The sequence below is a fragment of the Thermobia domestica genome, chromosome 1, assembly GCF_964235325.1.
Source record: "Thermobia domestica chromosome 1, izTheDome1.hap1.1, whole genome shotgun sequence".
Lineage (NCBI taxonomy): Eukaryota > Metazoa > Arthropoda > Insecta > Zygentoma > Lepismatidae > Thermobia > Thermobia domestica.
Window position 1 is genome coordinate 93,952,817 of NC_137454.1, and position 18,752 is coordinate 93,971,568.

The window sequence follows — 18,752 nt, forward strand, 5'->3', positions numbered from 1 at the left end:
CCAAGCTACTGATATAAATAAATCGTAAAGTTATGAGTAAACGACCACTTGTAATGATCATTTACAATTTGGCTTTAGCATAATTAACCGGCTTTACGTGTTTTGACATTTTGTCTTAATAATGGGAAGGAAGGGGCGTAAGAAGGATTTACGAAGGTAGGTGCCAGGCAGGACGGTAGACAGCCCAAAACTGTAGGGGCGGCCAGTAGAAGTTAAGGGGCCCGATCCAACCATATTATAGTTCATTTGCAAGCCTACCGTGAAAATTTTAGGGGGACGGCCCACTAGACTTCCCTGGATACGGGCCTGGTGCCAGGTAATCAAGGTTGGGAACCATTGGCCTAAAAAGTGCAACTATGAGATGCAAAACTAAGCACTCTAAAAAACGGTATAGTTGAAACAATCAGAAACAGGGTGCGAATTACCGGGGGGATGAAGGGGATTTTCCCCCTGAATCACATTTTGTTCCCCCCCAAAGAAATCAACTGAAGTATCCTCACCGGGGATGCTCGCTTTCCTCCGTTCCCAAACCATGCTTAGTATAACGACAAATTTCACTGATTTTTGTCATTTCTTGTAAGTTTAATCTGCTAGCCATATTTCGAAATGAGCGATGTAAACTATTCAGTTTCGGTCTTTTCTAATTTCCCCACTATTTTCACCGCTGCTTAGTTCAACTATATTATTATGACTAAGTTGTTACTTGCAACAGTATCCTCATACCCTTCCGTTCGTCGTCGTTCGTGAATTTAAATGTACTAATTGCGCATAAGAAAGTAGCATATGGATTTATAAATGCTCTTAGCGGTTTCCAAGAAGTAAACAAATAGCTTCTTCCATCATACTCGAGCATGTCATATCCATCCTCTACATCTGTATCGATTACCATTTTGTTTTATTATTTGTTATATTTCATTTTTTAGTTTGCAAGTTTGCATAATATACGTAATATCCAATAAATAGAACAAGTAGACTTAATAGAACATAAGTGGACTATTATTGCCTTTTAGAGCTTACGGAAATGAACTTCTGAAAGTGTACTCAAAATTTGAGTTATATATTCTCTCGTGGCTATATGGTAACGTACATGCTGGTGATGCGTCCGTAGTGAGCAGACATGTTAGTGAAGGTGAGTAAGCACATAAGATTTGTTTCAGCATTTGCTAATACGATTGATTCTCTGTGTCAGTCATTGTCCGTGTCTGTACAAACGCATTAACTGGAGCGGGCTTTTTAAACTTAACCCTTCACTTCCAATCTTTCTTTTCGCTGTACAGTTTTCTGTCCACGCCAATAATGCTGTCTGGAAAACTTCAATGTAATATTTATACTTCATTTGATAACGTAGCATATAGTGAATCAACTCAACTGTAACACAACAGTAAAGTAATTATAATTGATTTCCTGAGCTCCGTCATGGAATCGATATTTTAAAAAAATGGAGAGCGCAGCATTAGCGAGAAGTAGAAGTGCAAGCTCGAAATTCGAATTGAGTTTTTAAATATTTGGCTTTCGATTTGACCTTGATGCCAGAAATCGGGACCAGCAACAATCCATTTCTCGTATGATAGGCTAATACGTAGATCTTTACTTAAGTAAGCCCGGTTTAACTGATAATTTTAGTGGTTTTCATAACACTGAAGTAACCTTTCTTTTGCAAGGCTATGTGTAATAACGCTAAGTAGAAGATTTCAATATGAGCGGAAAAATTAACATATGCTTGTAATTATGGCTATTGCTCGGGTCGTATTATTAAGTAAATAAACCCTAGAGAGCTACGAGTACAAGAGTGAGTACAACATTTAAACACGTTCAGAAATATTATGTGTGGTGTACGCATGCCAAACAATATATACATAGTTATTGTCGGTATATTTATTGAATTAATAAATTTCTTATTTATTACAGATGTCGTATCATATTTATGTGTGTGTGGGAGGAGTAAGGCATTATTGTCTCATTTTGAATTACTGCACCTTCAGACTCTACGTCAAGTTGACCTAATTTTATTCCCCCCCCCCCCAATATAAATTCTCTATTTCGCACACTGATCAGAACTATGTTGAATGCAACATTATGGCTCGAGCAATATACTGTATATAGCCGGAAGGGCAATATTATATGGTTAAAAATGTAGCTGCACCAACAAAATGTATTACTGCTGCAGTTATTTGTATTATGGTAACAACAATGTCAACTATGGTACTTGTAACTATAAAACTACCACTAAATTGGAAATACCAAGACCATCACGAGATTTTATAATTACAAATACAATAATTGATATAATTGTTACCATCATAAAACTTATTGCGACAACAATACATTTTGTTGATCCAGCTATATTTTTAACTATATAATATTGTCATCCCAGCTATAAGTATTGCTGGAGCCATACTGTTCCTTTCAATCATATTTCTGGTTATTCCAACTATCCCGCTTTAAGAGTATGGATTTCATTTTAATTTTATATATCCCAAAACAAATTGTTTGATCTTTCTCGTTTCAATTTGTCCTTAGATAATAATTTTAATTGGCAGAAGATCAAATTAAATGCGATGGAGCAAACAAAAGAAGAATTTCTCCATGGGAAAGGGCATTTTAATTAACGTAGGGTGAAAGTAGCTATAAAAATACTAGTAACTCAAGTTGAGCACGATTGCCACGGAGGGATTTTGTAGCTCAGAGGGAAATTTCTTCGCCGGGCAACACCCTGAAATCCCTACTAGGAGCAAGAATTTTGTAATGCCTTCCTTTATACTTCTTTGTGACTATGAAACATGGAAGCCTCTTGATTTATGGTAAATTATCTAACAGTGATGTCGAAATACCTATAATAGTGATGAATGCAAAATATTAGTTCTTCACTTTAAATTAAACGGAGATCTGAAATATATATATATATATATATATATATATATATATATATATATATATATATATATATATATATTATTTAACTTTATAAATCAGGGAATAAATATCACTCTTTGATACTGTATTTTGAGCTTAAGGTTTTGGTAGGAGGGAAGATAAACGGGCCCTCGGATTTTCGGTTCAAAATTGATCGCAATCTCTTCCTTAGGTCCCAAATAGTGTTTCCTGAAAATTTCAGACCGCGGAAACTTAAGGAAGGTGCCCAAAATTACTATAAAATTTAACAGATATGGGCAGGGAAGATAAACGGGCCCTCGGATTTTCGGTTCAAAATTGATCACAACGTCTTCCTTAGGTCCCAAATAGTGTTTCCTGAAAATTTCAGACCGCGGAAACTTCAGAAAGGTGCCCAAAATTACTATAGAATTTACCAGATATGGGCAGGGAAGATAAACGGGCCCTCGGATTTTCGGTTCAAAATTGATCACAATGTCTTCCTTAGGTCCCAAATAGTGTTTCATGAAAAATTTAGGCCGCGAAAACTTCAAAAAATGCCCAGAATTACTACAGAATTTACCTGATATGGGCAGGGTAGATAAACTGACCCAGGGATTTTTGAATCAAAACTGACACAACGTCTTCCTTAGGTCTCAAATGGGGTTTCCTGAAAATTGCAGACCGCGGAAACTTAAAAAAAAAGAAAAAGATCAGATTGCTTACTGAACGCACTCGACATGAAATAGATATATTGTAACGACTTAGAGATTCCATAATGTTATACAGTACAGTACCATGTAGTTTCAACAAAAGTAATCTTTATTATATTGTTTGTTATACACAAAAAAGTGAAAAACCTAAAGCTAATTGCAGTACGTTTGTTTCCTTCTTGTTGGACAGACGATTTATTCTTTGTCTATGAGGAAAAAGGAAGAAAAAAGAAAAGTTGGTCAGATGGACCCTGGCGCGACAAGAGCGAAAATGAATGGAGTTCCCACGCAACCAAAAAATAACCGAAAATCCGAAGTCCCGTTTATCTTCCCTGCCCATATCTGGTAAATTCTATAGTAATTTTAGGCACCTTTCTGAAGCTTCCGCGCTCTGAAAGTTTCAGGAAACACTATTTGGGACCTAAGGAAGACATTGTGATCAATTTTGAACCGAAAATCCGAGGGCTCTTTTATCTTCCCTGCCCATATCTGGTAAATTCTATAGTAATTTTGGGCACCTTCCTTAAGTTTCCGCGGTCTGAAATTTTCAGGAAACACTATTTGGGACCTAAGGAAGACGTTGTGATCAATTTTGAACCGAAAATCCGAGGGCCAGTTTATCTTCCCTGCCCATATCTGTTAAATTTTATAGTAATTTTGGGCACCTTCCTTAAGTTTCCGCGGTCTGAAATTTTCAGGAAACACTATTTGGGACCTAAGGAAGAGGTTGTGATCAATTTTGAACCGAAAATCCGAGGGCCCGTTTATCTTCCCTCCTACCGAAGTGTTGTTTATAATCGGAAACGTCCACCTTCTTAGTATAATTTGAAAGTAAATTATATCGCAAGATAAAAAGTAAAAGTTATTCCATATAAGGTCAATGTCCTGTTTATATGTCACAGACAATTATTGTGAGTTTGCTTCACTGATTTGGATCACAAAGAAATATTGTAATGTATGCATTCTCATGCAATCAATAAGTCTCACCGAGTGTAATGCTCCTTACTTGCAATTTCATAATATTTATTATATTGTTTAATAAATATCACACTGAATTCAAACGAAATAGTTGTCAAATATTTGACCTAAAAATCATGAAAGTGCTCATTCTTTATGGTTGGATAAAACACATAAGAATGAATTTTCTTTATTAAGTAATTCTAATCAAGTTATATCAATGTTATACTGATGACTACTAAAATAAGAACTTTTTAGACAAAAATCAACATGAACCGACTACAAACCAATTGGTGCATATTTGTCAAAATGATCATAGACACAGGTGCATATTTGTCAAAATGATCATAGACACAATTATGATATTTCACACTGTTCCCGATTAGATATTTTATGGTCTAGCAACAAAGGCCATAATTGTATTTCGATTACATTTGTATGTGACTACCAGGGACATATAATATTTCTTTTAAAAAAATACCAAAATCAGTGCACTTATATCAAAGTTATTGAGTTGAGTTGATTTTAGCATAATTAGCACCTAGTCTATATGAGACGTGTACTTAATGGTTAACGTGGAATCCATACAACATGAGCTTCACCGAGAATCGAACCCGGGTCTCCTGCGCCCAAGGCGCGTATGCTAACCGCTTGGCCACGAAGAAGGTATGTCGACGTTATGTATGAACATACTCACAACTTGTATTTAAACAGATCTAATTGAGAATCTCCTTTTTCTAAAGTCGATTGGAAATATGATGTATTACAACACGTAATATTTGTAAAATAGAATTATTGAACATTCGTGCATTACGACTCCCATGTGTTAGTGCTGTGTTGGGTGATAGGGGGACGGTGTAGGATGTATTTTATGTTCAGTAGGCCAGATGTTAATGTTGCAAAATGAAACATCTGTCTGATTTTCAAAGAAGGTAAATTATGAGCGTGCGGTAGTTGGAGTAAATATATCCAAAATATTAGTGTGTTAAGAGAAACACTGTCCAAAATGATGATGACGAAATACAAAACTCGTGGCAAGATTTCAACAGGGAAGATAAATATGGAGAGTTTGAATTTTTATTTTGTGTACTCGTAGAACATCGAGGTTATGAAGGACTACTGTTACCGTGGGCTCCAAACCAAAATCGGGGCTTAAATCAGATACAATTGGTGATTGTACAGACCTTAATGTAAGATCAATCTTTACAGTATAATCCATTCCCCACCATAATATATCGTCTCCAAGATTACAGGACCATGCCACCAGCCCCGGCTAGGAATATAGAAGATGAATCAAAACTACGTGAAACAGAACAGCGAACAATGAAGAGGATTGTCACACAAAAAGATTATAGCTAATAAGGTACAATTTTGCAAAAGTCAGTAGCTTCGGGAACGATCTTTATTAAACATAGTCTCACGACAGCTGCATAATCTTAACCTCAACACCTGAAATGAGGTTGCAATTTCGAAACTTCTTATCACTGCCGTTAATGAGGTGGTGCGAAAAGAAAATGTTGCTCAGAACATAAAACATGGATCTCCGATAGTAGAAGGAGAGTAACTCTAATGGGATCAATGAGCCAACTCTTCTTGCTTTCGATAAAGAATTTAGGAATATTGGACGTCCAAAGGGACATATGCTCCGAACTTCCTACCGTTAAGCATGCTGAAGCATATACGCTGAGAGCAGCAATTTTTAAAGTATTTCGTTGCCTGTATTCCTAAAGAATGATTTCCTGCTAATGATAATGTGGATATTTTGGAGTTGAGTATGAAAATCCATAGGAGGACGATATAAGAATTAGGAAGGCAAGCATGGAACAATATTGGCCATTGGTGGCCCATCAGCTGAAAATTAGTATATAGAAATTTCACCGTTCTTGAGATATGGAGCATCACAGATTTCAGATACCAAAACAGAAAGTGTTTCTGTTTTTCTTACAGTTCCATTAAAAATGAAACTAACGTTTTTTTAAAATAAATAAATAAATAAACAACTTAAAGCAAACAACATACAGCCTTATACAGAGTCGTTCTGACAAGTAAACCTTACGTTTGGGTGAATCGAGTTGCTGACTGAGACACATATGAGAAAGTAGTACTAAATGTGGTCAGTATTTCAGTGAAGTTGTAGGTGCGAAGCTCCAGGGGTTTAGGAGATACAGCTACCAGAACATCAAATGGAAGTACAGAATAGTCTTCATACAGTTGGAGGTAAAAGCCCTGTAAGACCTCTTGTAACGACAAAAGGTGAATAACAAATATATGGGTACATATTGGGGCTAGTGGAAGTCATATAGTAAGGGTATACCTGACGGCGGCCATTTTAAAATCCGCCATTTTGAATTAAGGTTAAGTTTTTAAAATAAGAATAGGGTCATGTGATACATGATTTAAGGCTCAAATTTAATTAGAAGAACAATGGTGACATTAGTTTTGATTTACACGCAATTGGTAAAAAGTTACAGGGAAATTAAATATTGTTGCAGCATATGTATTAGTCCTTTACCCCACCTTGTAAATTTTGTGTTAATGATAATAATTAAATAAAAAGCAGGTGGATAAATATTAGGTATGGAAAGTTTAAGTTTGGATTGTACACATAATTATATGGAAAATTTTACTCTTTTTTTCCCTTTACGTTGGTCTACTTACCTTGGTTTGGGACTTTCAAATTTCATCCTTTTTTTCCACTGAAAAGTATCGATAATTCATCAAGGAAATAATTATACTATGATAATTTAATTGAAATTCATGGTAATTAGGTCCATGGCAAACAGCAGTGTGGTAATTGAAAGGGAAGAAAGAGGGAAATTCATTTCTGAACACTTTCCAGGAACCTCGTTCCCTTTCGCTTTCTAGAGGGGGGAGGAAACTTGGTAATGTCATCAAACTTTCATGTTCAAATCCGCCATTTTGAATCAGACAAAAGTTTTAAACAAAACGCATAACAGTGACACCTTATTAATAGCAAATTTTACCATAAATCCAACGGTATAACCATTTTTGCTTAATCATTAACCAGCACAAAATTAAATGGGAATAGAGTTATGCAATAGATGACTTCGGGCTAGAAGTTAATCAGAAATACAATGGTGACGTTACAATGTTAGTTGTTTGATGCTGTACTTGCACGCCATTTTGTTGTTTTTCTTGTATCTTGTTCACATCTATTTCTCGTTGCAACAATATTTAATTTCCCTGTAACTTTTTACCAATTGCGTGTAAATCAAAATTAACGTCACCATTGTTCTTCTGATTAGATTTGCGCCTTAAATCATGTATCACATGACTCTATTCCTATTTTAAAAACTTAACCTTAATTCAAAATGGCGGATTTCAAGATGGCCGCCGTCAGATATATCCTTACTATATGACTTCCCCCTAGTCCTAATATGTACCCATATATTTGTTATTCACCTTTTGTCGTTACAAGAGGTCTTACAGGGCTTTTACCTCCAACTGTATGAAGACTATTCTGTACTTCCATTTGATGTTCTGGTAGCTGTATCTCCTAAACCCCTGGAGCTTCGCACCTACAACTTCACTGAAATACTGACCACATTTAGTACTACTTTCTCATATGTGTCTCAGTCAGCAACTCGATTCACCCAAACGTAAGGTTTACTTGTGAGTAATTAGTGCCATACTAAAGAGTTCGACTAACATATGTTTCCTGCAGTAGTCAGGCCTTTAGTGTGACGCTAATCATAAGTCAAAACGACTCTGCATAAGGTCCATAATATCCAAGTGTAGGAGGCAGTTCTGCAAACACACAAATAGTCTACTATTGATATCAGCTGACTTAGAGACCCTAATGACTACCGTAAGATTAAAGGAAGCACATGTTTGCAGATGGGCAAAACATGTGATGGGTTGAAGGCGCTGTTCCCAAGGCTCTACAACAATAGAGGCAGCAGTTCTAGCGACAAGCTTAGAAGTTTAACACTTCATAATTCATAATTGTAATAATATGACAAGGTGATTTGTAATGTATGATTTCAAAATAACAAAACAAATAGTATTTGAAATATTTCACGGAAGAGGGAAGATTTAACAATTGATTTGACTACAGGTAACTGCGGTCGGTGACCTTGGTTATCAAAAGACAACGTAAAATAATATTGCTGTGATTAGTGATCAACCCTTCTCTTTATTTTGTTTACACTCCGTGCAGATATCTGTCAGACTTCAGCTTTCCTTAACCGTTCAATAAGAAATGATGAGATCCTAGATGTGAGCGAGATGTCAACCTCTAATACAATGTCTTAAATCAAAATTTATCCTCATTTTTCTTAAAATATTGATATATATATTTCGTGAGAAGCAATGTACTTACTGTCTAGCTCCAGGAACAGAAGGCAGTTCCCTATTAGAGGAAGTGCTGGTGGTCCAGGTAGCTTCATAATTAACAACACTGTCCTTATGTAGAGTTTCAAGTAGTACAAAAAGATCAATCCAACAGCCGCAATGCAAGCATACCAAATAACAGATAGTAATTGCGGTATTATTGAAGCCATTGCTTTCTGAAAATAAGGAAAATACAATGTATTATTATCTCATAAAAATTACGAATTGCAAGTAAGCTTCATTATGGGTCAGAGAAAAATGTGTAACTTTTTAGGGAGAAGTACCTGTATCTTAAATATCAATGAACCTAAATGAACTTTTTTCTATTGTCGTGAGTGGGAAGGATTGTGTGCACCAATGAAACTTAAATAATTACCTATACACAGTAAACTGAGAAGCCATCAATAGCATTATTTCAAATTTTGCCAAGGGGGAGGGGCAAGGTTGTCCACAGACATAAGAATGTCATGTTTTATGTTTTTATTAGTATATTAGTATTTATTAAAAAGCACTTGTTTCTCAAACCCAGAGGAGGCAATCACACCCCTATCCTTCTCAAATGACGTTCCTGGTCGCCATAGTAAGTGGACTAAATGGTTTAGGCCCAATGAAGTAGGGTGATAAAGAATATTCTGTGAGATGATGGTAATTTTTCTGGTAATCAACTCATTGCTATGATAATGATATTACGAGAGCAAATCAATAAATAACGCACAACATTGAGCTTTTTGTGTGTGTGTGTGTGATATTATTTATACTGAAGTGGGACGTACTTCGCACACAAAGATGTACTTGCTTCATTCACTATTCAGAGAAACAAAAACTACAGCTCCTAACGGACGAATCCACTTTCGAAAATTGTAATTTCTCTTGATTTTCGCGATTCTCCTGTTGACCACTACTTTAGACAAAACGAGGATTAGGCAAAACAAAAGTAATGAATTCTCCTTAAACGGTGGATGTAAAGCGTCTATATTGAGGAGGTATACAATCTTATTTTTGATCTATTTTAACCACAACTAGTACTAATAATTCTTGAAAACCAAAGGAAACGTGTCATGTTTGATGAAGATTATATTTTATTTTTATTATTATTATTAGTGCCCGAAAGTTGAAGAAAAATCCTCTTTTTTACTAGTGCCCGAAGACGAGGCTTAACATAACATATGTTCATTTTGGGTCATTGTAGGCCAGAAAATTATGGATTTTATTTGTCCTTTTTTTTTTTTTACCTTTTTCGGCTTTTTTTATTGGTCTTTTTAAAGCTTTTTTATAGGTCTTAACGTCTGTTTTTGCACTTCATCTTTCGACAATAAATTTATTGGCCATTAACTCGAATCATCACCATCTCTTAAACATCTTTTCTTTAGTAAAGAAAATTCCAATGATAAGACATTCTTCAACGACTGGACTAATAAGACCAGATCTGCAACAATCACAAGTCAGATAAGGAGGCGTAACAATGTCCTCCAGGACGGGGTGTGAAGGTGAAGAAGTTTTCTTATTTTAGTTTGTATTTCTTGAGCATTATATTCATTAAATATGCAATTCTAATTAAATTGGGTCTTATTTTTACCTCCTCTTTTCCAGTTTCTAGGTCATTTTTGATATTTTTAGGTAATTTTATAGGTTCTTTTTTCGGCAATTTTTGGATCTTCAACTTGCGAGCCCTAATTATTATTATTATTTAAGCTGGCAAGAAAGCGCACATAACACTCCTCCATAAAAGATGAATATTTTTTTTTAGATAAGCTATAATTAAAGATTTTGTTATAAAGATCCAAGTGAATTCACCTCTTTACCTCTAATTAATCTTAATTCTAAGCAATATGGATAATTCACCTCTGTTCTTGGGTTTCAAATGAACAACATACACTAAATCTCAATAAAATATGAGAATTCTTTTCACGGAACTTTTTTTATGGGAAACAGTTCATCTCTTTATTTGTGATCGACTAGTTCCAAAGCAATGAAAATGATTGACAAGCATTAAAGACAATACATTCCATCAGCAGGGCCGCATTAACCCATCTAGAGGCTTGGAGCTAAAAAAAAAAAAAAAAAAAAAAAAAAAAAAAAAATGGTGCCTGCTGACTTTGCCTAATAAATCTCTATGAAAATACAGTAGAAAAGTTAATGTAATATGTTTCATATTTTTGGTCATATTTTATCTTATGATGATGATTGTATCTTTATGATTCTTTACAGATAGCCAGTTGAGTTTTTGAACAGAGTGGAATTCCCCGCCTACCTAGAAGCCCGGGACTACAGTCCCCCTAAGCCCCCATTAATCCGGTCCTGTCCATTAGAATCGAATAATATTTACAAAAGTTAACGGTGAAAATTGTTATTACGTTACGAAAAAGTTTCAACTTGATACTGATCCCATTCTTTTTTAACTTCCTTATTCTCGACAATTTTAATCCTAATTGTAGACTTGTAATCAAATCTTAAGAGGGAGTATTATTCAGACCTAAGACATACAGGAATGGGTAATAACAGAAATTTCATAACGAGAAACTGCATAATGTATATTTATTTATCTAAAATTGCTAGCGTCATTAGTTCAGAAAGCTTAGGTGGGTAGGTCATTTATCCAGAATGGACGAAAGTAGGAATACTTTTAAAAAAATTAACTAGAAATCTAATCGGAGGGAAAAAACATTAAGAAGGTCTAGAAGCAGATAGAGGGACAATATTAAAATAAATCTCTCAGAAATGTAACACAACATAGAAAATGGATCCAGTTGGCTAAGGAGAGAAGATAATGGAAAGCTTTTGTGAATGTTGTATTGACCCTTCTGGGTCATAGGCAGTGTTCGAAATGGGAAAAAAGCAGAGGCGGTATGTTTTATTACGATTTTAACTCGGCATACCGGCTATCTAAATGTTGAAATACAGTGAAGGTATGTTCCCTAAAAGATTGCATTTCTGTATACATAATAACTGAAAACCGTTTGAGAGCATCGTTTTATTTATAGGGGGGAGACATGGAGAGACTTTGATCCCTCGCCAAATACATTCTGAAAAAAAAAAATTAAATATCCCCTTATGTTGTATTATACAGAATTATTACACGAAAATGCTCAAAAACGAGTTTTTATATTAACAATTTCCTGTGGGAAATCTCCCGGACCCCCCACTGGACTAAGGAGTATTCCAAACCCCGGAAGAATCGCTCCCACAGCATACAACCCTTAAATCCACTCATGCTCAAAACACGACATTTATATGAATTAAGACAAGAACACACACATATACTTACGAAAGAAACAATTCAATATAGCACATCAAAATATAAACTTGATGAACTTCTTTGAAAACACCTAATTTTAGAAACAAAAGGTAGGGAAAAAGTAACAAAAATGTCGGTGTTGTCAACTTAGAAATTATTTCTACATAAGAAATAAAATCTTTCTACGTGCAAATTTATTCGTCAACTACTGTGTATAAAAATGGATTTACTAAAGGTATTTAGCATCTACTCTCCAGTGACGGTATGTCTTGATCATCAAAAAACCAGAGGCGGTATGCTTTCATCACTGAGAAACCAGAGGCGGTATGGCATACCACCGCATACCGTCTCACTTTGACCACTGGTCATAGGGCAGAATTCACATTTTAAGTCTGAAAGTAAGCGCATGTACACTTTCATTAAAATCGGATAATCATTTTGAAAATTATTGCAAAACAGACAAATAAATAAACGCATATTATGTTGAATGGTAAAAGAAAGAGAAAGCGTAGAATTAATGGGCACGAGTAAATTTCATTTCTATTGTATTTTGATAAAAGTATTGCACTTAAAAACTTTTCAATATGTTTTATATTTGTGGGAGGAGGAGAATTGAGCTTGTAGTTTCAAAAGTTATTCCCATGCATATATAAACGAATATGAATATTCTACAACGTTCACATGTTTAGGTCCACACCTCATATAGCCAAATTGGTGGAAAGGGATATTGAACGTCAAACGAACTATCCGGTAATATGTAAGAAAATTAGTCTGTAGCTAAATTGATAGTGTTACTGAATAGTAAAATTGTTCTATGAAATACCAGAGTTTGATCCCTAGTGGGACACATTGTGGATTGTATTCTACATTACTCGAAAACTGTAAGTTCACTTCTTATAGCCTATACAAACAACTAACAATTCGTATATTCACCTTAAATAGTATCTTTCCGCTTTATATTTAATCTAAAATTATTATTCCCCCCACGAGACGAGACGAAAAATAAAGTTTCCTCGTCTGGAACCGAAAATTTTGTAAAAGTCTCGTCTCGGATAAATTCTTGAAGAATTTTTACTCGTATTATCTCCTGTCTCGAAGAGCTTTTCTCGTCTCCTCTCGTTTTGAAATTTATGGGGCTACAAAATTTATGGCCTGATTGTTTCTTAATTTCACCTAGAAGTTATGGAAAATCCACGGAAGGTGGATAACAACATCATTTAAATCATTTTCAACGAACTTAATATCGTTACTGAATTCTCGATATCTGTGTGTGTGTGTGTGTGTGTGTGTGTGTGTGTGTGTGTGTGTGTGTGTGTGTGTGTGTGTGTGTGTGTGTGTGTGTGTGTGTGTGTGTGTGTGTGTGTTATTTGGGATTTTTTTAATTTTGAGTCCTCCATTCGATAGAACATCAAAAGCTCTCTAAAAGAAGTGACGGAATTTTTCGCGTCACTCTTACCGTTCCCGAGGTATTGGCTAAAAAAGATCAAATTTCGGGAGATTTAAGGAGCCATATCTTAGGAACCGTAAGTCATAGAGAAATCATGTTGGTGTTGATCAATACCTAACATAAGAGGATGTAAACATTTTGGTACCAAATAGTAACCTTGAGCCATTGGCCAACTGGCCACCGTTCCTCAGTTATTTTCCAAAACAGTTCCGAATTCGGGATATGAAGGAGCCATATCTTGGGAACCGTAAGTCACGCAGAGATGATATTTTGCGATTTTTTAAATTTTGAACCCTCCGTTTTGAGCATGTGTATTCGTAGAACGTTTTAACATAATTCTTAAACGAAACATGTGGAAAATATTCAGTACTCAAGGAAATTATAAATGGATAGATAAGATATTACAATAATTGTTTAATGAGTATAATAATAAAGTTCATAGAACAATTGGTATAAAGCCTGTAGAAGTTAATAAGGAAAAATAACTTCTTTTTAAGTTAGTTCTGGCAATGCTCTTGGACCATTTTCAACTGGTTATTATTGGAAAATGAAATGAAATGAAATCTTTAAGTTTTGCGTCCCACGATTATGCCGGTTAGGCTAAAGGAGACGGTGATGATGAGTAATGAATGAAACTGTGGAATGAAGAAAGTTTGAGGAAACGGGAGAACCCCGAGAAAACCCACGCACACGGTGTTTGTCCACCACAAAGTTCACTTGGCGGGGACTGGGATCGAACCGGGGCCCCAAGCACCAGAGATGAACGCTCTACCACTGAGCCACTGCGGCCCCTCGGTTATTATTGCAGTATAGTATATTGTGTGGTAACTTTGCTTATCTTTAAATTGATAAATGCTCTTCATTGTAGTTGTACAATCACTTAAGCTAACCCATCATAACATTGAACTTACTGATAAATAACTGTTAGACCAAACTAATATCTGTATTCATTCTTGGCGGGTTTTTTTAAGTAACCCCGGAAATTTTTTAAATCGGAGTTCGGTTGAACGGGATTGTGGCATGCATTAATACGTATATTCATTAATGTCAAATTGTTTTTCATTTTTTTCCACATAGTGTGCTAAACATGAATGTCTCCCGAAATTTTAGTAATTTCTACCTTCCCCTTCCTGTAAAAGTCGCTATTTTACTGTGTATAGAGGACAAACAAAGAAACATTCAATCATATGTATAAAATTAAAACAAATTACTTGATATAGATTTGGAAGCGACTATAAATTTCTTTAAAAAATGGTTTTAAATGTCCTACACATACGTAAGACAACAATAATAATAATAATAATAATAATAATAATAATAATAATAATAATAATAATAATAATAATAATAATAATAATAATAATAAAATTAATAATAATAATAATAATAATAATAATAATAATAATAATAATAATAATAATAATAATAATAATGTTACAGAAGTAAGAAAAAATATGTATTCCGTTGGGTAATTTAACACTTACATGTAAATCGTGTTTACGCCCGTAGGAAAACATGTTTCATGAGTTAATCTCGTATATCCAACTGTGTAACAGAATCAACACTCACTCACTCACTGTAGCTTTCTGTAGTGGTTAAGGAAGAAGAAGAATATAACCTTCTGTATATTATGTATGAGCAGACAAACTGCTGATATCTCAAATTCTCTCTTCTTTCTCAGTTTATTACATCATAATGTAAACTGTAGAAGGAAATTGTAATATAACACTAGAATTTCAACACGCCGCGTTGCTTGTGGGTTTGTAAAGTAGTGTAGAATCAGCTAGAAATGTTCTAATCGAATATTGTAACACGTTATGCAGTAAATTTATTAGCATGGGTTACTATGGACAAAAGCAGTGAAACTTGGCGATTCACTAGTTCTGGGAATTAGTGTTTTTTTTTTTTTTTTCTAATGTTCCATGCTTATGCTCCGCAGCGGTGATGATAATGAATAAAATGGTGGAATGAAAAAGGGAGAGGAAACGGGAGAACCCTGTTTGTCTACCACCAAACACACTTGGCGCGAGAGAATTGATGCTGGGAACATAGTCTTGGTCATGGTTGTCTATATGCGGGCTGGCGTGTGAAAGAAGAGATGTAATCTTCCCAGTCCCTTAACATTCCAGGGCAGCGGTGGCTCAGTGGTAGAGCGCTCACCTCTGGTGCATGGGGTCCTTGGTTCGATCGCAGCTCGCGCCAAGTAAGCTTTGTGGTGGACAAACACCATGTATGTGGGTTTCCTCGGGGTTCTCCCGTTTCCATCCGTTCCCATTTTATTCATTTCTCATCATCATCATCACCATCATCATTTAACCTAGCTGGCATAACCATGGGACGTAAAATTTAAAGAATTGATTTCATTTAATTTAACATTTCAAAACATTTTTAAAGTTTTAAAAAAATGAAAGAAGAATACACGCTAAAATGAATTTTGAAATATATATTTACTTTATTTATTCTATTTATATTTAAAATCTACATTAGTTTGGACTATTTATATTCGAGAGTTGAAATTAAAAAGAGAGAGAGAGGAGCTGTTATTATCAACAGCTTAGAAAATGAAAGCACTTTTAGAGCTTTGGAAATGTTAACAACAAAAACTACGAAGTACGTGGATAAAAAACCAAAAACAGATTCATCATCGCTACCTCCTCCGGTAACTTTGTATACTACATTTGAGATCACGACATAACTTATTTTTCAGTAGAAAGAAACGTATCTGTTCAGGGCCGGATCCAGGATTCTCTGAGGGGGAGTGCACCAATAACTACCAATACATTTGAATTAAATTTGAGTTTTTTAAATGCCTTTAGGCATTTGTGATGTGAATGAGGAATTTCTTTGGAGATGCTAAGTGTCTGCTCGAGTGAATTATTTTCCTTCAACCTTCAGAAAATTTATTAAAACTATTGATTTTGCAAAACTTACTGTTAGCTTCTCACTTTAGGTAGTGTATATTTACAACGAAGGGGGGGGGGATGCACGTGCACTGTATCTGTTAGCTCTTTCTACTAAAGAATATTCGAGAATTTCATTATCCGAATATTCAAATAAAGGATTATTGGAATTTTAATCAGAGTGGCTCATTGCTAGAGCGCTCACCTGTTTTACGAAAAGCCCCTGGTTCGATCCCATGATTCTGTAGCGGATAACACCTGATCCGTTTGTCTTCTCGGGATTCCCCTTTCTTTCCACATTCTCATTCTACCAACGCTTTCATAATCATTCACTTAAATTAATCGGTCTTCCTCAATGACTAGTGTATGACTCTTTGATTCACGTGATCCCGGTTTAGATTCCAGCTGAGGGAGCATTGAAATTGGAACACATTACGATGGTTCAGCTTCCTTCTTAAACTGTCCGTGTCTCATAAAGCTCTGGTGCTGAAGAAGGACGCTAAACATCCATTAATTCCCCTCTCCTTTAGCCTAAAGGACATAATCGTATACTGTAGATTTCATTTCGAGCTTTTAACAACACTAGTCAGCATGATCCGGCCAATTTACCCTCCCTCCCTTTCTAGTTCGCCCGGGTATTTATTTTAGAAAGACTCTCACACTGTAAAAAATAAGGTGTTGAAGCAACACAAAATATCTTCCACTTTAGCGTGTTACTTGTGTGTTAATTCAGCACCAAGCGCATCGCCTTTTGAGCATATCAGAAATAACTTGTCACTACCTGAGAGAATTTGCATTGGTATTTATCAGGGTGCGAAATCATTTGAAAATGGTGGGGGGGAAGTTCAGCGGTTCATACTAATGCCTCACTGTACTTAACACATCAAGTGGGAGCTCCAAAAAGTTGAAATATGTATGTATGTATGTATGTATGTATGTATTATTATTATTATTATTATTATTATTATTATTATTATTATTATTATTATTATTATTATTATTATTAATAATAATAATAATAATAATAATAATAATAATAATAATAATAATAATAATAATAATAATAATAAATGTTCAAAGTATTCGTCGTTGTTATTTAAAATATTCTAATAATGGTATTTATTCATTTAACCTAAATTAGTTTACTTATCTACTGCATTTAATATACATTTCGGTGCGTATGGTTCAGGGTTAGACTTCCTGGGAGCACAGTCCCCTTGTGTTTACCATCATAAGGGGGACTAAATTCACGAAAATAGTGGTGTGAGATCTAGAAGTCAGAAATAATAGCGCGTGAGAACTGATGTGCTAACCAGCATTAGATATAATGGGCCTTATGCAGAATCGTTTTAAAGCGCGATTAGTGCCATACTAAAGAGTTCGACTAACATAAGTTTCCTGCAGTAGTCAGTGTTTTAGTATGATGCTAATCATACGTCGAAACGACTCTGCATAAGGCGGACGAAGTTGAAGCGCTCCACATGACCAGCCATAGAGTCCCATGAACTGTAGAGTCAGAGTATAGTTTTTATTATTATTTGTGAAATTCACGTTTCTTCACTGTATTTAGTGTTTGTTTGGTCGCTCAGATATTCGGCCACCTATGTAAGTCTAAATAATACTATGTATCTATATCGTATTATTAGGAAGAATGTATTATTATAAATAACATATATTATTTCAACACAAATACTTGAAGGCACAACGAAAAGCCACGTTATCTCAGTGGTAAAGCGTTCACCTCAGGTGCATGGGATCGTAACTCGCGGAAAATTCTGCTTGTGGTATATAAACACTGTGTATGGGAGTTTTCTCAGAGTCCTACCGTTTCGTTCCACTTTCTTAATCCACCATTATCATCTATCTCATCATGACCGCCTTCCTTAGCCTTGGTGGATATTCGTAGGACGCTAAACTTTAAAAAAATGAAAGCAGGAGCACAATAATACGATTGATTTGGTGATTTAAGTTTAGCATTCCTTTTCAGCAGCGAGGCTATGAGATGTGGACTTACAGTTTAAGGTAGAATACGAACCACCGTAATCGTTCAAATTTTTGTGAGGCGATCCCACCAGAAATCGAACCCGGGACCCCGTACACCAAAGATGGTACGCGCGTGCTAGCCACTAGACCAGTGGGGAGAGCCACAATAATAAGAGTATTGAATGATTGTGAATGATTTATAGACCTAATATATAGTTTGCAATAACGTAGTACCTTAGAGAAACATTTTAAGATTAGACTTCACTTTCTTTCCGTGTGTAACGAGAATTGGT

The 18,752-nt window shown here is 35.2% G+C and overlaps 1 protein-coding gene across 1 annotated transcript in view; it reads right to left on the bottom strand.

Moving 5' to 3' along the window:
• The window catches only part of LOC145666329 (cytochrome P450 4C1-like), an 89,166-nt gene extending 74,004 nt beyond the window's left edge, over positions 1-15,162 (bottom strand). Inside the window, exons 1-2 of the mRNA XM_081733437.1 lie at positions 15,061-15,162; positions 8,884-9,070 (exon numbers count right to left, since the gene is read on the bottom strand). Of these exons, the coding sequence (XP_081589563.1) occupies positions 8,884-9,070; positions 15,061-15,093 (220 nt within the window). The 5' untranslated portion in view covers positions 15,094-15,162. The remainder of the gene's footprint in view (positions 1-8,883; positions 9,071-15,060) is intronic.
• Positions 15,163-18,752: the final 3,590 nt, after the last annotated feature.